This window comes from Camelina sativa, chromosome 5, assembly GCF_030686135.1.
Source record: "Camelina sativa cultivar CO46 ecotype springtype chromosome 5, ASM3068613v1".
Classification (NCBI taxonomy): domain Eukaryota; kingdom Viridiplantae; phylum Streptophyta; class Magnoliopsida; order Brassicales; family Brassicaceae; genus Camelina; species Camelina sativa.
The window spans coordinates 38,425,022-38,446,491 of NC_141884.1; the positions used below are offsets into that span (position 1 = coordinate 38,425,022).

The 21,470-nt window shown below is 35.7% G+C and overlaps 4 protein-coding genes, 1 long non-coding RNA gene and 1 pseudogene across 7 annotated transcripts; 3 read left to right on the forward strand and 3 right to left on the reverse strand.

Moving 5' to 3' along the window:
- Nucleotides 1–1,592: 1,592 nt before the first annotated feature.
- Nucleotides 1,593–6,773, reverse strand: LOC147944897 (uncharacterized). Its single transcript, XM_087451373.1, has one exon. It carries the CDS (start codon nucleotides 6,706–6,708, stop codon nucleotides 5,338–5,340), a length of 1,371 nt encoding a protein of 456 aa, XP_087307499.1. The 5' UTR covers nucleotides 6,709–6,773; the 3' UTR covers nucleotides 1,593–5,337.
- Nucleotides 1,593–8,128, reverse strand: LOC104788199 (uncharacterized). 2 transcript variants are annotated; one of them, XM_087451375.1, is made up of 3 exons: nucleotides 7,186–8,128; nucleotides 6,944–7,072; nucleotides 1,593–2,308 (listed from the first exon to the last, which is right to left on the reverse strand). In XM_087451375.1, the coding sequence occupies exons 1-3, from the start codon at nucleotides 7,901–7,903 to the stop codon at nucleotides 2,289–2,291; spliced, it is 867 nt and encodes a 288-aa protein (XP_087307501.1). In that variant the 5' UTR covers nucleotides 7,904–8,128; the 3' UTR covers nucleotides 1,593–2,288. The 2 variants fall into 2 exon arrangements, with proteins under 2 accessions (XP_087307501.1, XP_087307500.1); XM_087451374.1 differs by having other exon boundaries at nucleotides 6,837–7,072; nucleotides 7,186–8,127.
- Nucleotides 8,129–9,535: 1,407 nt separating this feature from the next.
- Nucleotides 9,536–13,932, forward strand: LOC104788200 (protein NLP9). The gene is made up of 7 exons (XM_010513920.3): nucleotides 9,536–9,920; nucleotides 10,155–11,141; nucleotides 11,483–11,521; nucleotides 11,608–12,360; nucleotides 12,466–12,586; nucleotides 12,674–13,030; nucleotides 13,118–13,932. The coding sequence occupies exons 2-7, from the start codon at nucleotides 10,263–10,265 to the stop codon at nucleotides 13,750–13,752; spliced, it is 2,784 nt and encodes a 927-aa protein (XP_010512222.2). The 5' UTR covers nucleotides 9,536–9,920; nucleotides 10,155–10,262; the 3' UTR covers nucleotides 13,753–13,932.
- Nucleotides 13,933–14,546: 614 nt separating this feature from the next.
- Nucleotides 14,547–15,514, reverse strand: LOC147944898 (uncharacterized). The gene is made up of 2 exons (XM_087512764.1): nucleotides 15,484–15,514; nucleotides 14,547–15,352 (listed from the first exon to the last, which is right to left on the reverse strand). The coding sequence occupies exons 1-2, from the start codon at nucleotides 15,512–15,514 to the stop codon at nucleotides 14,547–14,549; spliced, it is 837 nt and encodes a 278-aa protein (XP_087368890.1).
- Nucleotides 15,515–15,796: 282 nt separating this feature from the next.
- Nucleotides 15,797–17,178, forward strand: LOC104788201 (uncharacterized). The gene is made up of 2 exons (XR_768175.2): nucleotides 15,797–16,002; nucleotides 16,773–17,178. It is a non-coding gene; the product is annotated as an uncharacterized LOC104788201 (long non-coding RNA).
- Nucleotides 17,179–19,912: 2,734 nt separating this feature from the next.
- LOC104788202 (DNA-directed RNA polymerases II, IV and V subunit 8B-like) lies at nucleotides 19,913–21,371 on the forward strand (annotated as a pseudogene). Its single transcript, XR_015557934.1, has 5 exons — nucleotides 19,913–20,047; nucleotides 20,149–20,227; nucleotides 20,449–20,606; nucleotides 20,851–20,942; nucleotides 21,082–21,371. The product of XR_015557934.1 is annotated as a DNA-directed RNA polymerases II, IV and V subunit 8B-like (transcript).
- Nucleotides 21,372–21,470: the final 99 nt, after the last annotated feature.

Consider the following 21,470-nt stretch of genomic DNA (forward strand, 5'->3'; position numbering starts at 1 on the left):
ATAAAATTAGTGTGTTCTCATTTTTGTGGGTGAATAAGATTTGTCTACCGATCGCGCGTTTTAAGTATTGATCGATAATTCATAATACTGATTATACCACCTCCATGCATGATTCATATGTGTAGCATGTGAGAGGAGAGAAACCATAATTAAGAAAATTATTAAGCGGAGAAGTTGTTTTAAACTAAAAAAAAAAAGCTTTTATAAATGTTTTGAGTTGAAGTTTATAAATTGTTTTGATGTTTGTTATTGCTTATTCAGATTTGGTACTGTGCAATATTGATGGAAAACAATTTAGAATATGTCTTAAATATTTAAGGATAAAGAAGAAATTAAAGATTAAGAAAAGAAGACGGGCCGGGGGAGTCTCGATTAAGATCAACAGTATTATACTTCCCATTTGCAATGAACAATTATTATTTGTATTGAAGTAGTAGTTTTGGTCGTCTCCTAGCTATTCTTAAATCTCTGCCGACAGAAGCTCCAATACAATGGGAGATCCAAAGCAATTTTTTTAACGAGTATTTGTATATATGAGGTCCATTTATTTATTTTTTTTTTTTTTTTAAAAGCACTGTCTAACCCCAAAAAGAAATTGGCTTAGTTCAGGATAATCCTTGGTTATTACAAGTAGTGTGCAGAATAATTTAATATCATCAACCAAAGTACATACATTAAAAAAAAATGATCTAAGCAGACCACAAAAATAAGGAGTAATTGAAAGTTTGATGTTTTCATTACCCTCACAACAGCACATAAAAAAAAAAAAAAAATTAAATTGATCATCTTTGGTCCTCCCATTTGATATGGTGTTGAAAAATTATTATTTATCTGCCGACAGATCCACTCCTATACTATGGGAGATCTACGTCAAATCTTAGATTGTCTATTAATTAAAAACATAACTGTATAAACAAAATGACTTAGGTTTACCCGTTTATGATGATGATGATTCTTGCTTATGACACAGTCGGTAATGTTAAAAATAACTAAATTGAATAAACAAACTAAATGCCAAAAAAGAAAAGAAAAAAGAATGACATAAGCAGTAAATTAAAGAACAATAGCAATATTTTAGTCGAGAAACATATATACACTGTTGTCATTAAGCTCACAACTAGCATAGCAAAACTATTAAAGATCGTTTTAGTGACACAATTGTAACAAATAATGGCAACAAATTATGAATTGTAACTATTTTTGTCCCCGTTTTTGTCATTTAAAAAGTTGGCAAGAAATGGAGTTTTGTTTCTATAAGGAAAGAGGAGAAAGTGACAGCTCTCTAATAAAAGTGTCGCGCGTCAGAAGATTACGCAATTTTTTTATGCCTTCCGAATCTAGCTAATCTCCACGTGTCCTTTTCTTCTTCACTGTAGATTCAATTTATCCTTTTCTTTATCTATTTTTTTATTGGGCTATTATATTTTTAAAATAATAATAATAATAAAACCAACTACTATATCTACGGTTTTAAAGTATTCTGTATGATTAACAAACACTATGATTCTAGGAAAGATTGTGTCACCTAGTTTTGAATTTCACAATGAAAAATAAATACGCTAAAACCAAAAAAGCCATCTAGTAAAACTATCTTTTTTTTTTTTACACAAAGGAACTCTTTATTAAAGCCTCAGAGTCAGAAGTCCAGGCTATTATTCTACAAGTATATATTTTACATTGACTGCAGAGAGAAAAACGAAATGAAAAGGAAGATTAAACTAAGATTACAGAGTATAGATGACATCCTGTTTGAACAAAAGAAGGGTAAGGAGAGCCTAATTTAACATTGTCATCCACTAGTATGTGCATAGCCTTCCTATTCCGTGAACATAGCTATGCGCATCATCAAAAAACAGTACCTAATGGCCATCATGCCTAAACTGATTGTGAACTAATTACAACAAAAAGAGTATCTTGAAAGAACTTGGTAGAGTGATCAAAGGGGGTTTGGAGGTTCATGATTAACCTCTTTTCCATGATCTGGTAAGCTTGAACGTTTCTTCATAGGGAGTTCTTTCGTAGGATTAATGTCCAATCTTCTTTTTGAGCATTCTCCTGTTTCGAAATTAGTTTGGATTTTGGGACGTTTACCTCCATCTGAATTCGATCTTGTCGATTCTTCTTTACCAGAGAGTTCAAAATGAGGAAAAGCTAGAGCAAAGTAAGGACCTGAATTCCTCTTAGGTTGAGCTTTCTGGTTCTGTTGTATCGCCTCATTGATGACCGGAACTTGAGCGACTGGGCTTGATGGTTGTAAAATAAGGTCCGGTTCTGCTGCTTCAAACTCTTCATCTCTTATTTGTTGTTCCTGATTACGGTGATTGTTGAAAGGGTTGGGATTAATCGGTTCAAAGGGACACCTTGAAGAGGGTTAAGAAACGAGAAGTATAGGGTTGGAATAATCTTAAAAAACTACAAATCCTATCCAAACTGCAGGTTTAAGAAGTAAAAATCAACTGCAGTAGAAACAAAAAGATTGGAATAAGCGAGATAAGGAGAAGGTAAGATAAGTGAAGAGAGAAAAAGAGAAAGTCAACTATCGACAGTAAAATTTCTACAGAAAAGACAAAAAGCTGTCAATCGAACCTCTTGCCTTAGTGAAAATCTAGATACTTAAGATTATAATGCAAACAAAACCCAAAGTCTTTGAACCCTTAGACCGACTTATGAATAAATCCTCCCTTCTAAATCAAAAAAAGATTTAAGCCACCTAGGAGCACCCAAGGCTACATAGGACTGAAAAAAAATATTTTGTATTGCACTCTGAGCAATAAAGGAAGCACCTTTATTGGAGTGAGATGGTGCAATCTCCAACTTCCAGTTCTTTATAAAACAGAGCATTCTTTTTAGTTCAGAAGCTTGAAATTGAAATGCTGGCCATTCTTGCGGACAGTTAACTGCATTGATCACTTCAAATGCTTCACCAGAAAAGATTACTTGGTTAATTTTGTGACTCACCATGCTGTCTATAGTCCATAGAATGCTGTGAAATTTAGCATCCAACAAGCTTGGTATGTTAGAGAGTGACCGTCTACTATGAAGCTTAACGTTGCCAGTCCAATCCCTTACAACCCAGGAAAATCCACCTATTCTTGTCTGCTTACTCCAGGCCATCCCTATATTGCATTTAAACCAGGGCTTAGGTGGGTTGATCTAGTCCATCCAATCTTTTTCCCTGTCAAACACTTTAGAACTAGCATAACGATCTTCAATACCTTGAGCATTAAACCACAAAGTTGTTTCCTCTCTTATTTTGAGATCCAATGCCATTAGATCCTTTGATTTTCCTTCAAAAAAGAAGTCATTCCTGTGTTTCCAGAGATACCAGAGTATCCAAGGAAATCTCCTTCTGATATAGAGAGGAATATTCTGATTCTTTTCTGTAGATAGTAAGTAGGATAAGTTCATGTATTCAGAGTTGATATCAAAGCCTCCCTCAGGGGAAAGGAATTCCGATAGGGCCCAAACTTGTCTAGCAATGGAGCAAGTAAATAATACATGATTGATGGATTCTCTTTCAAGTCCACAAAATTGACATCTCATGTCTTTACTCAGACCTCTACTTTCTAGCCTGTCTGCAACCGCTAATGCTCCATTTAATGCTCTCCATATAAAATTTTTAATTTTTGAAGAAGATTGAATTGACCACACCTGAGATTTTAAGTCATTGAGCGAAGGTCTTGCTTCAGCTTCAGAAATCAATTCTTGCTTATTCAATTAACAAGTTAGAGCATATCCTGTTTTGACTGAGTAATCACCACTCCTAGTATAATGCCAACTCGAGAAATCAGATCTTAATATCACTGGTTTGTTTGATAAGATAAGACTCACATCTCTTGGATATAATAATTCTTCTAATACTTCCTGATTCCAGTTTCTGAGAGAGAAGTCAATTAGTTCATTTACCTTCAAGTCCAAATTAATGAAAATATTTTTCATTAAGGGAATTCTTCTTCTTTCATCAAAGAGCCATGGATCTGTCCAGACATAAGTATTACAACCATTACCAATCATTCTTTTGATTCCTTTCAACAGAAGTACTCTACCATGTATAACACTTCTCCAGATATAAGAAGGACGATAGCCCATTACTGCCGATAAGAATTCATTGCTAACAAAGTATCTACTTTTCATGACTTGAGCAAAAAGGCTGTTTGGGTATTGGAGAATCTTCCATGCTTGTTTAGCTAATAATACTTGATTAAAAGCTTGCAAATCCTTGAATCCTATCCCTCCTTGCTCTTTTGTTAAACATAACTTCTCCCAACTTATCCAGTGTATCTTTCTCTTGTGTTCCAATGAATTCCACCAAAAATTAGACATAGCCGAGGTGATTTTTTCACAAGTGTGTATAGGCAGCTTGAAACACGTCATTGCATAAACCGGTAGAGCCATGCTATTGCTTTCAAAAGGATTTCTTTACCTCCAAGTGATAAGGTGCGCTCAAACTAGTCTGAAAGCCTTGATTTTAGTCTGTCAAAAATATAATCCAACATATCGACTTTAGAACTGCTAAAACACTCTGGAAGACCTAAGTATGAACCAGCTCCTCCTTCCTGGTGAATTCCTGTTATCCTCTTTATAGCTTCCTGAGTTTGGTGATCCACATTAGAACCGAAAGTTATTGAGGATTTATGCACATTAATCCTTTGACCGGTTATTTCTCCATAAGATTGTAAGATTTTCTGAAGAGCTTCAGCTTGATATAGAGAAGCTTTACAACTAAAGAGGGTATCATCAGCAAATAAAAGGTGGTGAATAGAGGGTCCTTGAGGAGAAAACTGGATTCCTTGAATTGTTCCTACGTTTGCAGCTCTATTCAACAAATGTGTGAGGCCTTCCGTACACAGCACAAAGAGAAAGGGAGATATTGGATCACCTTGTCTCAAACCTCTATGAGAAGTTATTATCCCAAAGGATTGATCATTGAGTAACACTGAATATGTAACAGTAGACACACAAAACATAATCCAGTGAATCCATTTTTGATGAAATCCTAATGCAGACAGCAACCCCCTGATATAATTTCATTCTAGTCTGTCAAATGCTTTAGACATATCTGATTTTATTGCTATGTATTCATAAGAAATTGAAGGATGAGTTCTTAGAGCATGTACTAATTCATGGGCAATAGAAATGTTATCAGAGATTAATCTTTTAGAGACAAAGGCAGACTGGTTCGGAGATACTAAAACTGGTAGAAGCGGCTGTAATCTTGAAGTTAAAATCTTAGATATGATCTTATGAAGGATTGAGCATAAGCTAATAGGCCTGAGATCTGACATTAACTTGGAATTCCTGACTTTAGGGATAAAGCAAAGCTGAGTATAATTCCATTCAGAAGGAAAGGACCCAATAAGAAATAAATTCTGAACTTCCAAAGTAACCCGGGGGCCTATGATGTCCCAATATTTTTGAAAAAAGACCTGTCATGCCATCCGCTCCTGGTACTTTAGTGGGATTGATTGAAAATACTGCTTTCTTTATCTCTCCACTAGTCACTGGGCTTATTAAGGTTTCATTCATGTGAGTGGTAACTTTTGATTGGAAATCATGAAATAACCAGTCAAAATTCTGCGGATTAGTTGACTTGTATAGCTCATTGAAGTAAGAAATCGCTACTTCACCCTTGAAAGCTTCTGATTTTTGAGTGTTTCCCTTACTATCTATCAAAGCTTGGATTTTGTTTCTTGATCTATTGTTTTGAACTGAGGCATGAAAAAATTTGGTATTACAGTCGCCTTCCTCTAACCATTTTTTACGGCTTTGCTGACTCCAATAAGTTTCTTTCTCTCTATGCGCTACAATCAACTGATTCTTAAGGCAATGAACTTGAAAAAAGGAAGGATAATTAGATGATTGTTCCTGTTCCAACGCTATCTGTATCTGATTTATCTTATCAAGAGAGTTTAAGGAGTTTTCCTTTTTCCAGATACTCAAAGCTTTCCTGCAGCTGCGAAGCTTATCCGAAACTGAAGACGAATTGTTGACAATCCAAGCTGAGCATATAACTTCTTTTACCCGGGGTTTATTTAACAGTCTCTTATCAAATCTGAAATTTTCTCTATAAGGACTATTTGAGGACAGAAGTTTAACTAGGACTGGCCTATGATCTGAGCCTCTCTTCTCTAGAAATTTCTGATTAGAAGCTGGAAATAATTGGAACCAGTTTTTATTCCCAAAACATCTATCCAATTTACTCTGGATCCACAATTCATTTCTCCTTCCCCCCCAAGTGAAGCTATTACCATAAGAAGGTAAGTCAATCATATCACAACTTCTTAGCATATCAGTAAAAGGTAAGAAAGAGGCTTCACTTCTTCTAGGTCCTCCCAATTTCTCTCCATTATTCAGAATTTCATTAAAATCTCCTAACATACACCAGCTTTCTTTTCTTGTGATACCAATACGCATCAGTTTCTCCCAAACTAAAGGTCTTGATGTAAACATGGGATCTCCATAAACACATGATACAAAGAAGTCTGACGAACCAAACTGTACATGAAAATCTAGAAGATGCTTATCTGTGAGCTGAAAGGTGATATCTACACTGTTTTTCCAAAATAAAGCCAAACCTCCGCTCTTTCCTATAGGGTTAATAGTAAACACTCTATCATAGCCTAACCACACTTGCATATCTATCATCACATTACTATTATTCATGGTTTCCATCAGAAACAAGATCTCAGGGAAATGTTCTTGACGCATTTCCTTGAGTCTAGGAATTGTCAAGTCTTGGGACCGTCCCAATCCTTGACAATTCCAACTTAGAAGACTCATTAGAACTCAGACGGTCCCTCCAATGGGACCATCTTAAGATTTGTGGTTTTTGCCACTTTGTAACTATTATTTCCTTCTAGACTAGCTTTTCTTTTACCCGAGAGCTTTGATTCTGAATTTAAAGATAACTCAGAATGAATTTGGGGATAAGACTTGAAAGTACCTCGTTTAATTCTTGCTGGCTTCGAGGAGGTATGCGAGGAGGTATGTGAAGTAAGATTCTCAGAACAAAATACTTCTTCTTCTGCTGGACATCTCTTGTCAAGAGGTTCAAGTGGATTTTCATTTGATTCTGCAAGTAGATAAGGCAAGGTTGGAGTGTTAATCTTTTCGAGTAGAGGATCAGTTACCGATTCTACTTGCATAATCATATCTGGAAAGTTGAAGGAGGATAGAACTGTAGACCTGTCATGAACCAGGTTAAGTTTATTTTCCCTTTGAGCTCTTTTTGCTTTTGTAAGAACAGAGGACACTTTTCACGTTCGTGTGTGAGACGTTGGCAGAAGTAGCATCTCTTCTGGATCCTTTCATAGTCGTAAACAATTGTAATTGCTTCACCAGACGGGAGATTGATTACTTTGGATCTCCGAAGGGATTTCGAGACATCAAAGAGAATCTCAGCCCTCACAAAGTCCTTATTCTGAGATATGGAAGGATCATACTCTACTTGGATGACTGGACCTGCGAACTCTGTGAAGACCGTAATCACTTCCTTCGTATGGTGATTAACAGGGATATTGCGAATTTGTACCCAAATCTGAGTTGATTGAAGATAATTCGGTGGAGGTATTTCAACCCACCTTTGTAGCAGAAGAGACCATTGATTATACGTATGCGCTCCCAAATTGAGAATCTTTTCCAAATCCTGTTCATATTTGAAGATGAATTGGAACTTATCTCTCGAGAGAGCAACTCCCCTAACGTGATCATAGATGAGCCACTTCCTTGGCATATCGAGGACAATATCTGATACGTTTTGACAGTCGGGATTAAGAAGTCTTCCCATCAGACTCATTGAATTGGTATCTCTTGATGAGAACTGAGGAAGGTCCGGCAAGATGAAGGGTTCATCAGCTTCTTCTAGCGACATAGCTTTGATCAGAGTATCTATCGAGGAAGACATGGCGGTACCTGGGTGATGATTAATTGGACCTTTGAAAGCTTAATTGAAACTCAGATACGGAAGATGGAACTGAAGAACTTGGGAAAAACAGAAAAAAAAAAACTCAGATTAAAATCCAGAGTATACTCGATTTGGACATAACAGGTGGGAAACAACCAGAGGAAATGTGTTATTCGACGAAGGTATTTGTTTGGTAGGATAAGATACTCTAAATGAGATGGAGTTTTCTAAGCCCAAAGAAGGGAAACCTTCTTATAATATTATATAGAATTATAAGAAATTCCCATCTAGTAAAACTATCTTTTTTTTTACTCAACTGTGTTTTTTTTTTATTTCACAAGACAATATTACAAAGCCAAAAAGGCTAGCCAATATTTTACAAACAGTACATAAGCCCAAATAAAATAAAACAAAGCAAAAGCCCACTAAGAAAACCTAGATGGAAGGAAAGCTTGGATACAGCACAAAAGACACGTGGCTATTGCAAAACAGGTTGGAAGACACGTGGGAAGTGGAAGAGGTTAGAATCTCCGATCACCGGCAGTTAAGTCATCGGAAAACTTCCAGTCCGGCCGAAATCGCCGGAAACATTCTTATGTCGATCGATCTCAATCTTTGCCCAAAGAATAAGGCAAAATTCCAATTTTAGCTTAATGAGATTAAGATTCCACTAATGAAAAACTGAAAATCTTCTTCAACTTCATCTTCAATTAGCAGCTTTTCGACCTTCAAGGAATTTTTGAATTCACCAAATATAGGCTTGCTTTCTTCAAACAGTTTCAAATCCAAGAAACTAAACGAAAGCTGAGATTAAATCATGTCCATCGACACGAAGTTAGAACTCAGGGAAATCAAACGATTGATTTATTTTCGTCAGATCTGAAACCAAAACCTCAAAAGGCGGAGATAAAAGGAAAAAAAAAACAAAACAAAACCGGAGAAAAATCCGGAAGCAAAGAAAACCTATGCCAGAGAGATGGTCGGCAAAAGAGGTAAAACGAAGCCAGCCATAGTCGCTGTGGAAGCCAATATATGCCGGAAGCTAAGCCGACCAAGGATGTTAAAGGAACCACCCATACCGAAAACAGAACCGACCACAGATGCTATGGAAGCCACCTATGCTGGAGACAAAGCTAGCCGATGTTGGTAAAGAACCATACGTCGCCAGAAGCAAGCCGACCAACCACCACTATCTTAGCCGGAAGATGTCGGACGGGAAGTGGTTTCTCTCTCTAAAAAATTTGTAGAAAGATAAAAGAGAGAAACTCTTTTTTACTTTCCCTTACTTCTTTAATTTAGTAAAACTATCTAACATGGAGTTTTTGTTTTTGCTTTTTATATGTACTCATAATCTATTATAAGCTTATAAAAATCATTTTCCAAATTATTTGTAATTCATCAATATTTATTTTTCCAGTTACAGGCTTTTAAATCATACACAACACAAAAAATACTATTTGATTAGAAAAGTAACTTTTTTAAGGAAGGAAAGAGGAAGAAAATCCAATAATTATCACTTTAACTTTTCTCATTACGTCATCCGTGGTGGTGGGGACGATTAGGACGCATCGTTTTTTTTTTTTAATTATTACGGCTCAGTGTACTCACGCCACGCACGTCAAAACCAGACTATAAAATAGTAGTATTATACTAAATCGCGTTTTAAAATCACGATTCCAAGAAAGAAGAAAAAAAAAACATTTTTCACCATCCCCTCTTTAAAAACAAAACTAAAAAAAAGCTCAAGAGTCGCTCCTCCATTAATGGAACCGTTTCTCTCTCTCTTTTTGCTTGCTGATGTTAGCTCCCACGAGCTTAAGAGTAATCTTCTACCGCAATTCCCTCTAACTGAACCAAATCGGCTTTTTCTATTTTAGTATTTTTTTTCCCCGATACTACAACAAAGTTTCCTCTTTTATCATTACTCTGTGTGGCTTCAACTCCCTCTGCTCCCACAATACAAGACACCCACTCAAGTTTCAACCTTTCTACACTGTCTTATATCTTCTTGCTCCAGGTTCGGTTATAACACTCAGAATTTGCTTACTTGTCTTGTGGGGTTTGTTTTTACTTTTTGCAATTCAAGGACCTGGAAATAATTTTGAGTTCGTCCTCTTATATGTGTCAGAGTTGTTAGATGTTGAAGATGTTCCACAATGAGATTTGTATATAATATAATATATATTTGTCCTTGCGGTGAAGTTTGTCCTGTTTCGTAATCCTGGTGTTTGTTGATTTCTTCCATGTGTAGGGATGCTTGCTGATGATAAACGTTGAATCTGCTGCGTGAGGTTTTTCATTTAAAATCAAAAAGTCTCCTGCTTTAGCAAATCTAATCTAATCAATCAAAAAAAGAGAAATGGAGAATCCATCGAGAGAAAAAGGATTCTGTTTTCCAGATACTCCAGTTGAAGAAATGGAAATGGATGGTTGGGTTAAGAGTTTGATATTCGAAGAAGATATGTTAACCTCCTCATCTTCAACTTCAGAGCTTATGAACTTCGAATCTTTTGCTTCATGGTGCAACAACATCCCTTCTGCTGCTACTGATATCTTGTTCTCTCAATACGGCTTATCCACCTCTCAGTCTACTACACCTTTTGGAGGCCACTCATACGTTGGCGAGAAACGACCTGTACATGAGATCAGTTCTCAGTTTCATTGCCTGTCTGATACTGAAAAGTTAAACGGTAAACGAATCAAAGGTAATAATAATAATCAGACGAGTAGTTTAACCACCGGGGCAGTAGACTATAGTGTTGTTCCAAGGTCATTGAGCCACACTCTTGATGAGAAGATGATTAAGGCATTAAGTTTGTTTATGGAGTTCTCTGGAGAGGGTATTCTGGCGCAGTTTTGGACTCCTAGTAGGAAAGGAGATCAGTACATGCTTAGTACTTGTGATCAGGCGTACTTGCTTGACTCGAGGCTATCTGGATACCGTGAAGTCTCGAGGAACTTCACTTTCTCTGCCGAAGCGAATCAATGCTCTTATCCAGGTCTTCCAGGTAGAGTCTTTATCTCTGGAGTTCCTGAGTGGACATCAAACGTCATGTATTACAAGACTGCTGAATATTTAAGGATGAAGCATGCACTAGATAACGATGTCCGTGGTTCCATTGCTATCCCTATCCTTGAAGCTTCTGGTTCATCTTGTTGTGCTGTCCTGGAACTTGTGACATGTAGGGAAAAACCTAACTTTGATGTGGAGATGGACTCTGTTTGCCGTGCTCTGCAGGTTAACTCGCCTTCTCCCTCTTCACTCTTCTCTCTTTTTGTGTGCTTGTTCTTGTGGGTATTGAAAAGGTTACTCGGTTTGGAACTATTGCTTTTGTCAAGTCGAATTCAGTGGTTTGTGTTCTTCATTAGTTGACAACTTCTCTAGAAACATCACTAGGAGCAAATGAAATGTTTTACTAGGGAGGTTTGGAGGAAACCTTCTCCAAATTTGATTCTTGAATCGATTCTTCTATTTGGTTCCCAATAGATACTCTTTATTTTCTTATACTTAACCAAGTTAATCTTCTCTGATGTCATTATTGACGAAAATATCTTCATGTTTTTGTCGTATTTTGTCAGGCCGTGAACTTACAAACATCAACCATTCCTCGTCGTCAGGTACATCCGAACCAAAAACAAGTCAAAATCAGATTCTTTCTTGTTTTATTCTTGTGCCTCAATCCAATAGTGTCTTTGTTTTTCAGTACCTTTCGAGTAATCAAAAAGAAGCTTTGGCTGAAATAAGAGATGTTCTCCGAGCAGTGTGCCATGCACATAGGTTGCCTCTAGCTCTAGCTTGGATTCCCTGCAGTTACTCCAAGGGAGCGAACAATGAGTTGGTAAAGGTTTATGGGAAAAATTCAAGGGAAATCTCTCTTCTTTGCATAGAAAAAACAGCATGTTATGTGAATGATATGGAAATGGAAGGCTATGTGAATGCATGTTTGGAGCATTATCTGAGAGAAGGGCAAGGAATTGTTGGCAAAGCACTCATATCAAACAAGCCGTCTTTCTCATCCGATGTAAAGACATTTAATATCTGCGAGTACCCTCTTGTTCAACATGCTCGAAAGTTTGGTCTTAATGCTGCAGTTGCTACCAAACTGAGGAGCACATTCACGGGTGAAAATGATTATATACTCGAGTTTTTCTTGCCTGTGAGTATGAAGGGAAGCTCAGAACAACAACTTTTGCTGGACAGTCTCTCGAACACTATGCAGAGACTGTGTCGGACTCTGAGAACTGTTTCAGATGCAGAATCAAATGAAGTTATGGAAGTTGGATTTCATGGTGGAGAAACGTCAAATCTCCCACAGGCTACAACTACTGTATCTGAAGAAAGCTTTCAGACAACATTTCTGGATACTGACGTCAACTCTACTACAAGTATCTTCTCGAACATGTCCTCTGATAATAAAACCAATGATATAGCAGGCTCTCAGGGAACTCTTCAACAGGTATATATATGATGTATCTAAATTCTTTTATTCTCTATGTTTGAATTTGAATTTGATTATGGCTTGTAGATGTTTTGAATTGGGTTAAAAACATATTTTTTTAAGGAATTTAGCGGAACAAAAAGATCAGAGAAGAAGAAAAGCAGTACAGAGAAGAATGTGAGCTTAAATGTACTCCAACAATACTTCTCTGGGAGCTTAAAGGATGCTGCAAAAAGCCTTGGTGGTGAGAAACGAGTGTTCATTGCTTGTTTCCCTTGCAAGCTATTCAATTGCTGACTTGGATGCTTTTTCTTTTTCTTTCTTTCTGCAGTCTGTCCGACTACACTAAAACGGATATGTAGACAGCACGGAATCATGAGATGGCCATCTCGCAAGATTAACAAAGTGAATAGATCGCTAAGGAAAATACAGACAGTGCTCGACTCTGTCCAAGGTGTAGAAGGAGGATTGAAGTTTGACTCGTTAACAGGGGAATTTGTAGCAGTTGGCCCTTTTATACAAGAATTTGATACTCAAAAGAGTACTTCTTCTCATCATGAAGATGTATTTGTAAGAAGCCAAAGTGATATGGATGAAGATGCGTCATTAGAGCCTTTGAAAGTTAAATCTTATGATGGTGGTGGGGTTAAGTTGGAGGAGAGTGTTGAAACAAACCAAGCAGAACCAGGTAATAGTAACTTATATATATAAAAACCTCTTTTGGAGGAGCTGTTATAATGTGAATAATCTGATAAGCTATTATCGTTGTGTTCAGGATCCTTGATGGAGCCATGGATAAGCAAACAGTCTGGCTTGAACTATAGTGATGATATCGATATAGGAAAAAGGAGTGAAGAGGTAAAGAAGGATAAAGACCTTTGTGTTCGTAGGTGCTTGAGCTCTCTAGCACTTGCAGGTGATGGAACGAATGCAAGAATCGAACACGGTAAAGGAATCGTAGAACCAAACCAATCCATATCCAGCAGCATGTCGGATTCGTCAAATAGCTCAGGAGCAGTTTTGCTGGGAAGTTCATCTACTTCCATGGAACAAAATTGGAACCAAGTAAGAACTCATAACAATAGTGGCGAGAGCGGATCAAGTTCAACGCTGACAGTAAAAGCCACTTATAGAGACGACACTGTACGTTTCAAGCTTGATCCATATCTTGTTGGGTGTTCTCAGCTCTACAGAGAAGTGGCTAAGCGCTTCAAGCTGCAAGAAGGCGCCTTTCGGTTGAAATACTTGGATGATGAAGAAGAATGGGTGATGTTGGTCACAGATTCTGATCTCCATGAATGCTTTGAGATATTAAACGGTATGAGAAAGTATACAGTGAAGTTTCTGGTCAGTGATTTACCAATGGGAAGTTCCGCAGGCAGCAACGGTTGCCTCGGAACAGGCTCCTAGCATCAGTTTTATTATGCTATATTATATGTACACATAATCTCTGTTTGGTCTGCCATTACCCATATAGAAAGACAAAAAACAAAAATGAGTGCAGTGGAGTTGAAGAATGTATATAAACATAAAAAGACTAAGACACATATTTTGGTTTCAAACAAGTTGTATAGAAGTAAAATCTTTGAATATTTCGGAAGCTCAAAATCACAGAATCCATCAAAGAAGCAGAGTATTCCAATGGAGTCTGCTTAACCAAACCAACCGCTGACCCCAATATTTCAAACATTTTTTTTTGATAATAAATATTTCAAACTTTTGATTTTTCCTTTAATATGTATATATGTTTCCGGGTTCGATGTTGCCAGATTAGTATCTGGAGTACTCTTGTGTTAATATGCAAGGGTCAATCAATGCCAACTTTTAGCATGCAAGAAAAAAGCGTACAAAAATAAAATAGTTACATCTTTTGACCATTAGAGGGATCGGATCACGATATATAATTCGAGGAGTTGGTTCAATTGTCTGAATTATAAAACAAATTAATGTTCTAGCTAGCACAAAGTAAAAAAAAAAAAAAAAAGCTCTTCTAGATGACTAGATACAGAACTCTAGTTTTTTTTTTTCCTTCTGAATGTGTACAAGATTACACGAGTTGTTACATAAGCAACAAAATAACAGAACCCTCACGGCAGAACATGTCTTTTAAACCAGTGAGAGTATACAAAACTTTACCAAAAAGTAGAGCCTTACAAAAGCTCATAAACATTTGCCTGACTCTATAAACACCACCTAAAAGAGGATTAGGCCATCTCAGAAACAAATAAACTTTGTAGCCAAACCGGATAACCTGAAGCTACATAGGATTGAGAAAGATTGAACTTCGTCACACTTTGTGCAATGAGATAGGCTCCTCTGTTTGTTGCACGCGTTTCTTTTATCATTGTCCATCCCAAAAAGAAATGCAACATTCTTGTCAATTCAGTTAACTGACCTCTAAAAGAAGGCCATGCTTTTGGTCGATTTACTGCAAGTACCAACTCAGAGGCTTCAGCTGCAAAAACTACCTTTCTGATTCTGTGGCTTTTCATACTTTCTACTGCCCATACCAAAGTCACCAAAGACGCTTCATGCCAAGAGTTGATGTGTGAAAAAGATCTCCTGCTATGCGTCAAAACCTGACCTTGGGGATCTCTCAGCACCCAAGAAGCCCCAGCGATATTCTTTTCTTTTGACCAGGCTGTTCCAATGTTGCATTTAACCCAGTTTTCCTCAGGAAGCTTCCACTTCTTTCTTTCTTTGCTTCTTTCTTCCTTTTGTCTTTCTTGACATTCTTTGTCAATCTGATTAGCCAAAAACCACTGGGATGTGTCTGCTTTGATTTTGACCATAGTTTCCAGAGCTAAAAACTGTTTGCCCTCTATAGCATATTTGTTTCTATTCTTCCATAGAACCCACATGATCCAAGGCCAAGCCTGGCGAATATGCAAAGGCACTTTCCTATCCTTTTCCGTCAACAAGCAGAATTCCACATTAGCATAAAGAGAGTCTGGACTAAAGCCATTCTTGGGATTGGGAAAGTCAGATAAAGCCCAAACCTGTCTTGCTACTGAACAAAAGAAAAGGACATGGTTAATAGATTCTCCATCCAGTCCACACAGAACTCTAGTTTTGTACGTGGTTTGGGTTTTACAAACGAAAAAGAAAAAAATTTCTTAAGGTTTTTAATTTTCCATTTACCGCATGGAATTGTGTATCTAGATAATCTCATGCTCTTTGTCCAAAAAAAAAATAAATAATAAATAATCTCATGCTCTATATGCTTCTCATGAATATTTAGAAAAATAAAATGAACCCCCCACGATTCTTACTGCTGATCATGATGTTTGGGAGGCGAATACAAAAACAAAGGAAGTTAGAATACGTCATTCGTCATTTAATTACTCGTGCGTATTTTGCTCTTGCTTTGATCATGATCCTTAATTTGCGTTTAATTTTGCGTATTATCTTTCCTTGTGCAACATATATCACGTAAAATCCACGCACTTACAGTAGATATGTTTGTGATCTAATTCTCAAGATACAATGTTTAACTTAAAAACCAAACATCACTATAAATAAATTTCCAAGTCTAATAGATTGATCTCACTAAATATAAAGGAAAAAAAAAAAAAAAAAGCTGGTACTAAAGAAATCATAATTAGATGGCCAAAGTACTCAATGTCGTCATATTAATCCTACTCGTATTCATGATAACTGGTAAGTTATACATTTCTCACACAATAACTATACTTAGGCCTGGGCCGGAGCCGGATATCCGGCCTTTTTGATGGTATCCGGATCCGTATCCGCTCCGGCCGGATAGACAATTCTGCTATCCGAATCCGGAACCAAAATCCCGGATATCCGGTTTTTTGTTATCCAATAAAATCTCGGTTATCCGTCGGATATCCGAAATCCGGTTTATTTTGTTAGATGGGCTTCATTAGGAAAACCCAATAAACAATTGTGAGAGAATAAAAGGGTTTGGCGTTATTTATAGAGAAGAAGTAGGACACATTTTTCTTTTATACTCGATGTGGGATAAGTGGATGAAGGAAGGGAGAGTTGAAATGTTCCACATCGATAAAAGCAAAATTTATCTTTTCATATATGCACTACATATACGTGTTTATTTCACATCTAATAAATATATATTAAAAATATAATAATATAATATACATTTGGCCGGATCCGGATATCCGACCCGATTTTTTTCAGTATCCGGATCCGTATTCGTATCCGGCCGGATAGTGAAATGTAAGATCCGAATCCAGATCCGTTTTACCGGATATCCGGGTTTTCGGATCGGATACCGGATATGGATCCGGATATCCGGCGGATCCGGTTATTTTGTCCCAGACCTAGGTCTATACTACTAATAGAAATGGACAAATGGTTCATCATACTTCATAAAAATATATAGGGGAGTTATCAAATCGTTAAGAAAATTTAAACTACAATTTTTTTGTATTATTCTAATAATGTAGAGAGCAACGCAGCAGCATCAGCATGTCTCAGTTTCATAGGTGAAGGGCCACCAGGTACGACACTAGCTCCATGTGTAAACGACGCATGTAAAACCACATGTGAAAGCGTCTATCCAACGTCTTGCTCTGGACGCTGCGAGAGTCATCAGGGCGGCGTCCATTGTCACTGTTATGGTCCATGATCATGACTTGAGATAACAAAATAATTAGGAATACGAATAATCAAATGTGTAACGATACAAAATAAGGAATGAGAATATTCAATATAATATATATATATATATATATTCATTTTGTTTGCTCCTTTGTAATTTATAGTTAAATTTGAATTTGTATAATGTCTATCTTTCTTAATTATTCTGTAAAGCCAATCTGAATCGAAAAAATAATATGATCATTTTTACCATATGAACCGAGACGACAGACATATAAATACAGGATTGCATATATAATTATCCAAAATTAGGTTATAGATTGAAGTTTTTAGTTGGTTAATGAGTCTCTCTTCTCAAATATCAGTGATGTTCGTTGTAATCCATTCGTAGTGAGACTTCATTGACTTTTACAGTTTTGCTGACCAAATTGTAACATGCATGAGAACCGGTGTGTGTTGTCAACTTGTCAAGTAAGTTACTTGTATCTCCTCGATAGGCTTCGTATATCTCTATTAGCTTAGACTAACTCTTTGGTGCCTTGTCATCGATAATGAGTTATTCTCTCTTATCATTTTCTTTCTTTAACTGATTGTTGTAATGGTAGTATGGTACTTACATGCATGCTTTCATTTTTCAAGATGGTTTACTCTTTACTAAAAGTAGTAATGTATTTTTTTCTTTTTGGACGTTTTACATGTTTCCGTAAAATGTGATAGGCGAAGATGGTGAACGGAAGATAGTATGGAGAATTTGAATCACTAACATGAATAAAAAAAGAAACCAACTAATCAGAAAAGTTTGGTACGTATAGCAATTTGTTTCTAATGCAGTAATGCTCACATAATTATGGAATTTCTATTTGATAATCTTAATTGGGAACTAAAAAAACTAGCTTAAAGATATTATCTCAGAGAAATGTTTGGTTGATGAACATTTGAGATATCATCTCAGATATTAATTCACCCAATCAAAAGTTCACAGTATAAAGCCAATCTGAATCGAAACATAATATGATCGATCAAATTAACTTATTTTTTCCATATGAATTGAGACAGACATATATACATTATCAGGATAAATATTGAAGTTTTAGTCGACTAATGAGTTGTGACCCTCTCTTCGCAAATATCAATCAATCAATGAGATCGACTAACCAATGTCCGTTGTAATCCATTTCATAGTGAGACTTTGATGACTTTTTACAGTTTTGCTAACCAAATTGTAAAATGAGAACCGATGTGTGTGTTCAACTTGTCAAGTAATAATTAAGTAGCTTGAATCTCCTTGATCGGCTTCGGATATCTATTAATTAGTTTTATACATATAACACTTTGGTGCCGCCTTGTCATCGATAATTAGTTATTCTCTCTTACCTTTTTTAAAAAAAAAAAAAAAAACTAATTGTTGTAATGGCATGATGCATGCTTTCATTTTTCAAAATGGTTATTCTTTGCCAAAAAGTAATGGATTTTTTTTTTTTGGGACGTACGTATCACATGTTTCGGGAAAAATGTTTGTGATTGACATTTAAATGGCAGTCCTTATGAATAACAAATACAGGTTAGTTTATTTTGACTTTTCAGCTATTTGTCTATTGAGATTGTCGAAAACTAGAACAAGATTAACCAATCGATTATTGCAAACTTTAGTTTTTATTTTTTAAAAGTTATAGAAAGCATCTCTATTAAAAAGACCCAATTATAATAGATAAAACTACAAGCAGTATATGTAAGACGCAAAATATACCGGGAATATCTACAAGAAATACAAAACTATATGGATCATATATGAAATAAACTAAAAACATAAAAACAATTACTGTTTTTTTTTTTTTTTTTTTTTTGTCTCAGTTTTTATTCTTCAGCAATTTTGATTTTAGGAGATAGATCTTCTCTTCATTGTTCCCCTCTGCCACAAACAAAAGAAATACATATCAGTATTAATAATAAATTTCTTAAAATAAGATACGATATCTAAAATTTAAAATATTCTTACCAGCATTTTTTTTTGTTAGTGTTCATAAAACTTAGACCACTAAAAATATATATTGCAGATTTGAAAGTTCCAATCTGTTGTCACTATGAAAAAATCCAAAATAAAATTGACATTTAAAATAGTAATAATATAATTATTATAAAAAAGTATATGTAGCTGTCAAAACACTATAAAAAAAAAAAATAGTTAACCTCATCTCCGAAGACTAAAAGCTCGTGGTTGATTTGCGCAACCTCACTTCGTAAGAGACTAATAGTATAATCAAGCCTGGTTTGCTCTGCAGTAAACGAATAGTAAGAAATTCAGAAAATTAATCAAAATTAAAAAAAAAAATTTGTTTAGCTTTTTTTTTTTTGTGATGCGTCTGTCGTTCTTGTCAAACATATGAAAATACTAAATCTAATTTTGAGTCGACCTTTTACAATTTTGAAAACTTTAATACCATTATACTTTTAATGAAGTCTTTAATTTTAACTAAGTCTCAATAACATCTTTTGTACAAAACTTTTAAAAATTAAGGAGAAGTTTATATTTGTACAAAAATATTATGGTATTAAAATTTAAAAATATGAATAGTATTGTCTTTACTACATTTCAGTTTAGGATTTTAAAATTTAGAGAGAAAATAGATGCACCCATTATTCATTGAAAAAAGTTATGATATTTTAGGTATTTCAAAAATTACAAAAAGAGATAATTTAAGATACTTTTGGAATGAATATCTATAAGTAAACACTCTTAACTTATTTAAACTCCGTCTAGATTTGACTTTTAATATTGTCGAAAACTACAACAAGATTGACCAATAGATATGGCAAAATTTTAGATTTTTTTATACTATAAACTATAAAGCAGCTCATGTCTATTAAAAAGACCCAATTATATAATAGATAAAAACTACATGCAGCATATGTAAGACGCAAAATATATAGGGAATATCTAAAATAAATACAAAACTATAGGGATCATATATGTAAATAAACTGATAACATAAAAACGTAATTTTTTTCTCTTTCGCTTCGCTTATTCTTCTCCCAATTACACTCTTTTCGCCGCCAGTCTTCTCTCTGCGTCTCGAGCCTCCGGAGCAGTTGAAGAATTCGTCTTTTCCATCTCCTTTTAAAGGTAATTCAGATTCTCGATTTCTTCATATTCGCATATTATTGTTCTTTGCTACTCGAATCAGAATTAAGAGTGTTTAGGGTTTTTGATAATCGTGTTTGTAGATGGCGAGCAATATTATCATGTTCGAGGATATCTTCGTGGTCGATAAGCTAGACCCTGATGGCAAAAAGTTCGATAAAGGTATTTACTTTTTCTCAAGTCACGATCTGTAATGCTTGTTATGGCTTAAATCAAGTTTCTGATTTGTGAATCTTAGTTTCTTCTGTTTGTTTTGTGTTTTAGAGAAATTGAAATCCAAAAATATCTTAACTTTATTAGTTTTTAAAGCCTCCCTTAAGTTTGTTTTTATGTTCTGTCTTCAAATTGATTGTGTCCCTGTGTGTGTTGTTTTGTGGTGACAGTTACGCGTGTGGAAGCTAGGAGCCACAACTTGGAAATGTTTATGCATTTAGATGTTAACACTGAGGTTTATCCATTGGCTGTTGGTGATAAGTTCACTCTCGCTATGGCTCCCACTCTTAATCTCGATGGCACTCCTGATACCGGATATTTTACTCCGGTAATGATGATGTCTACTACTTTCTGTCTGCTTCATGTTTGTGTGTATAAATTGCATTTACATACTCTTATCTTAGGATTTGGTTGGGTCATAACTTTTAAATGCTAACTATTCACTGGCTTGATTCATGAGATAGGAATAAGACTATATATGAATGAAATTGAGCAAGACTTTAGTGTCTTGAATCTTTGAAAACCAAGAATGTTTGTTCATCTGATTTAGTTTCCGTCTCGCTCTATTACAGGGAGCAAAGAAAACACTTGCGGATAAGTATGAATACATTATGCACGGGAAGCTTTACAAGATCTCTGAGCGTGACGGCAAAACTCCAAAAGCGTAAGAGTTCCATATACATCTGATCAACATAATCGAACGTTTTTAATCAGTCTTTTCCCAAATAGATCCAGTTTTAACTTACAGATCAGCTAACCATCATGTTTTGGTTTCTTTCTTAAAATTATATGCATGTTTCCAGAGAGCTATATGTTTCGTTCGGCGGGCTCCTGATGTTGCTACAGGGAGATCCGGCTCACATTTCTCACTTTGAACCAGAGGCTCTTTCTACTCATGAGGAAGCTGTGAGATGCTCTGTTGTCTGTCTATTAACTGAATTAATAGAGACCTTTATCTCATGTTGAACTTTGCTATTATAACTTGTGCTATTTTTATGAAGCAACTGTTGTACATCAGTGATTTGACTGCTCGATCGAAATATGTTTGTAGCTCCGATTAATTGAAGAAGATAATAAATTACTCTGAGGCCAATAACATTAAAGACAGACATTAAGTTTGATCCCGGAGATTGGCCACGTCATCAACACAACCCAACCTTTCCTTTTTCTTGTTTCTGTAATTTATTTGTTC

Coding starts and splice junctions, on each gene's coding strand:
- LOC147944897 (XM_087451373.1), bottom strand. CDS start 6,708: ATGCGTCAAGAACATTTCCCTGAGATCTTGTTTCTGATGGAAACCATG.
- LOC104788199 (XM_087451374.1), bottom strand. CDS start 7,903: ATGTCTTCCTCGATAGATACTCTGATCAAAGCTATGTCGCTAGAAGAA. Junction 7,073..7,185: donor CTTAACCTGGTTCATGACAG/GTCTACAGTTCT, acceptor ATCTACTTGCAG/AATCAAATGAAAATCCACTT. Junction 2,309..6,836: donor AAGGAAATAATAGTTACAAA/GTGGCAAAAACC, acceptor CACCGTAATCAG/GAACAACAAATAAGAGATGA.
- LOC104788200 (XM_010513920.3), top strand. CDS start 10,263: ATGGAGAATCCATCGAGAGAAAAAGGATTCTGTTTTCCAGATACTCCA. Junction 11,142..11,482: donor CTGTTTGCCGTGCTCTGCAG/GTTAACTCGCCT, acceptor GTATTTTGTCAG/GCCGTGAACTTACAAACATC. Junction 12,361..12,465: donor CTCAGGGAACTCTTCAACAG/GTATATATATGA, acceptor TATTTTTTTAAG/GAATTTAGCGGAACAAAAAG.
- LOC147944898 (XM_087512764.1), bottom strand. CDS start 15,514: ATGAGATTATCTAGATACACAATTCCATGCG. Junction 15,353..15,483: donor TAGATACACAATTCCATGCG/GTAAATGGAAAA, acceptor TCTTTTGTTCAG/TAGCAAGACAGGTTTGGGCT.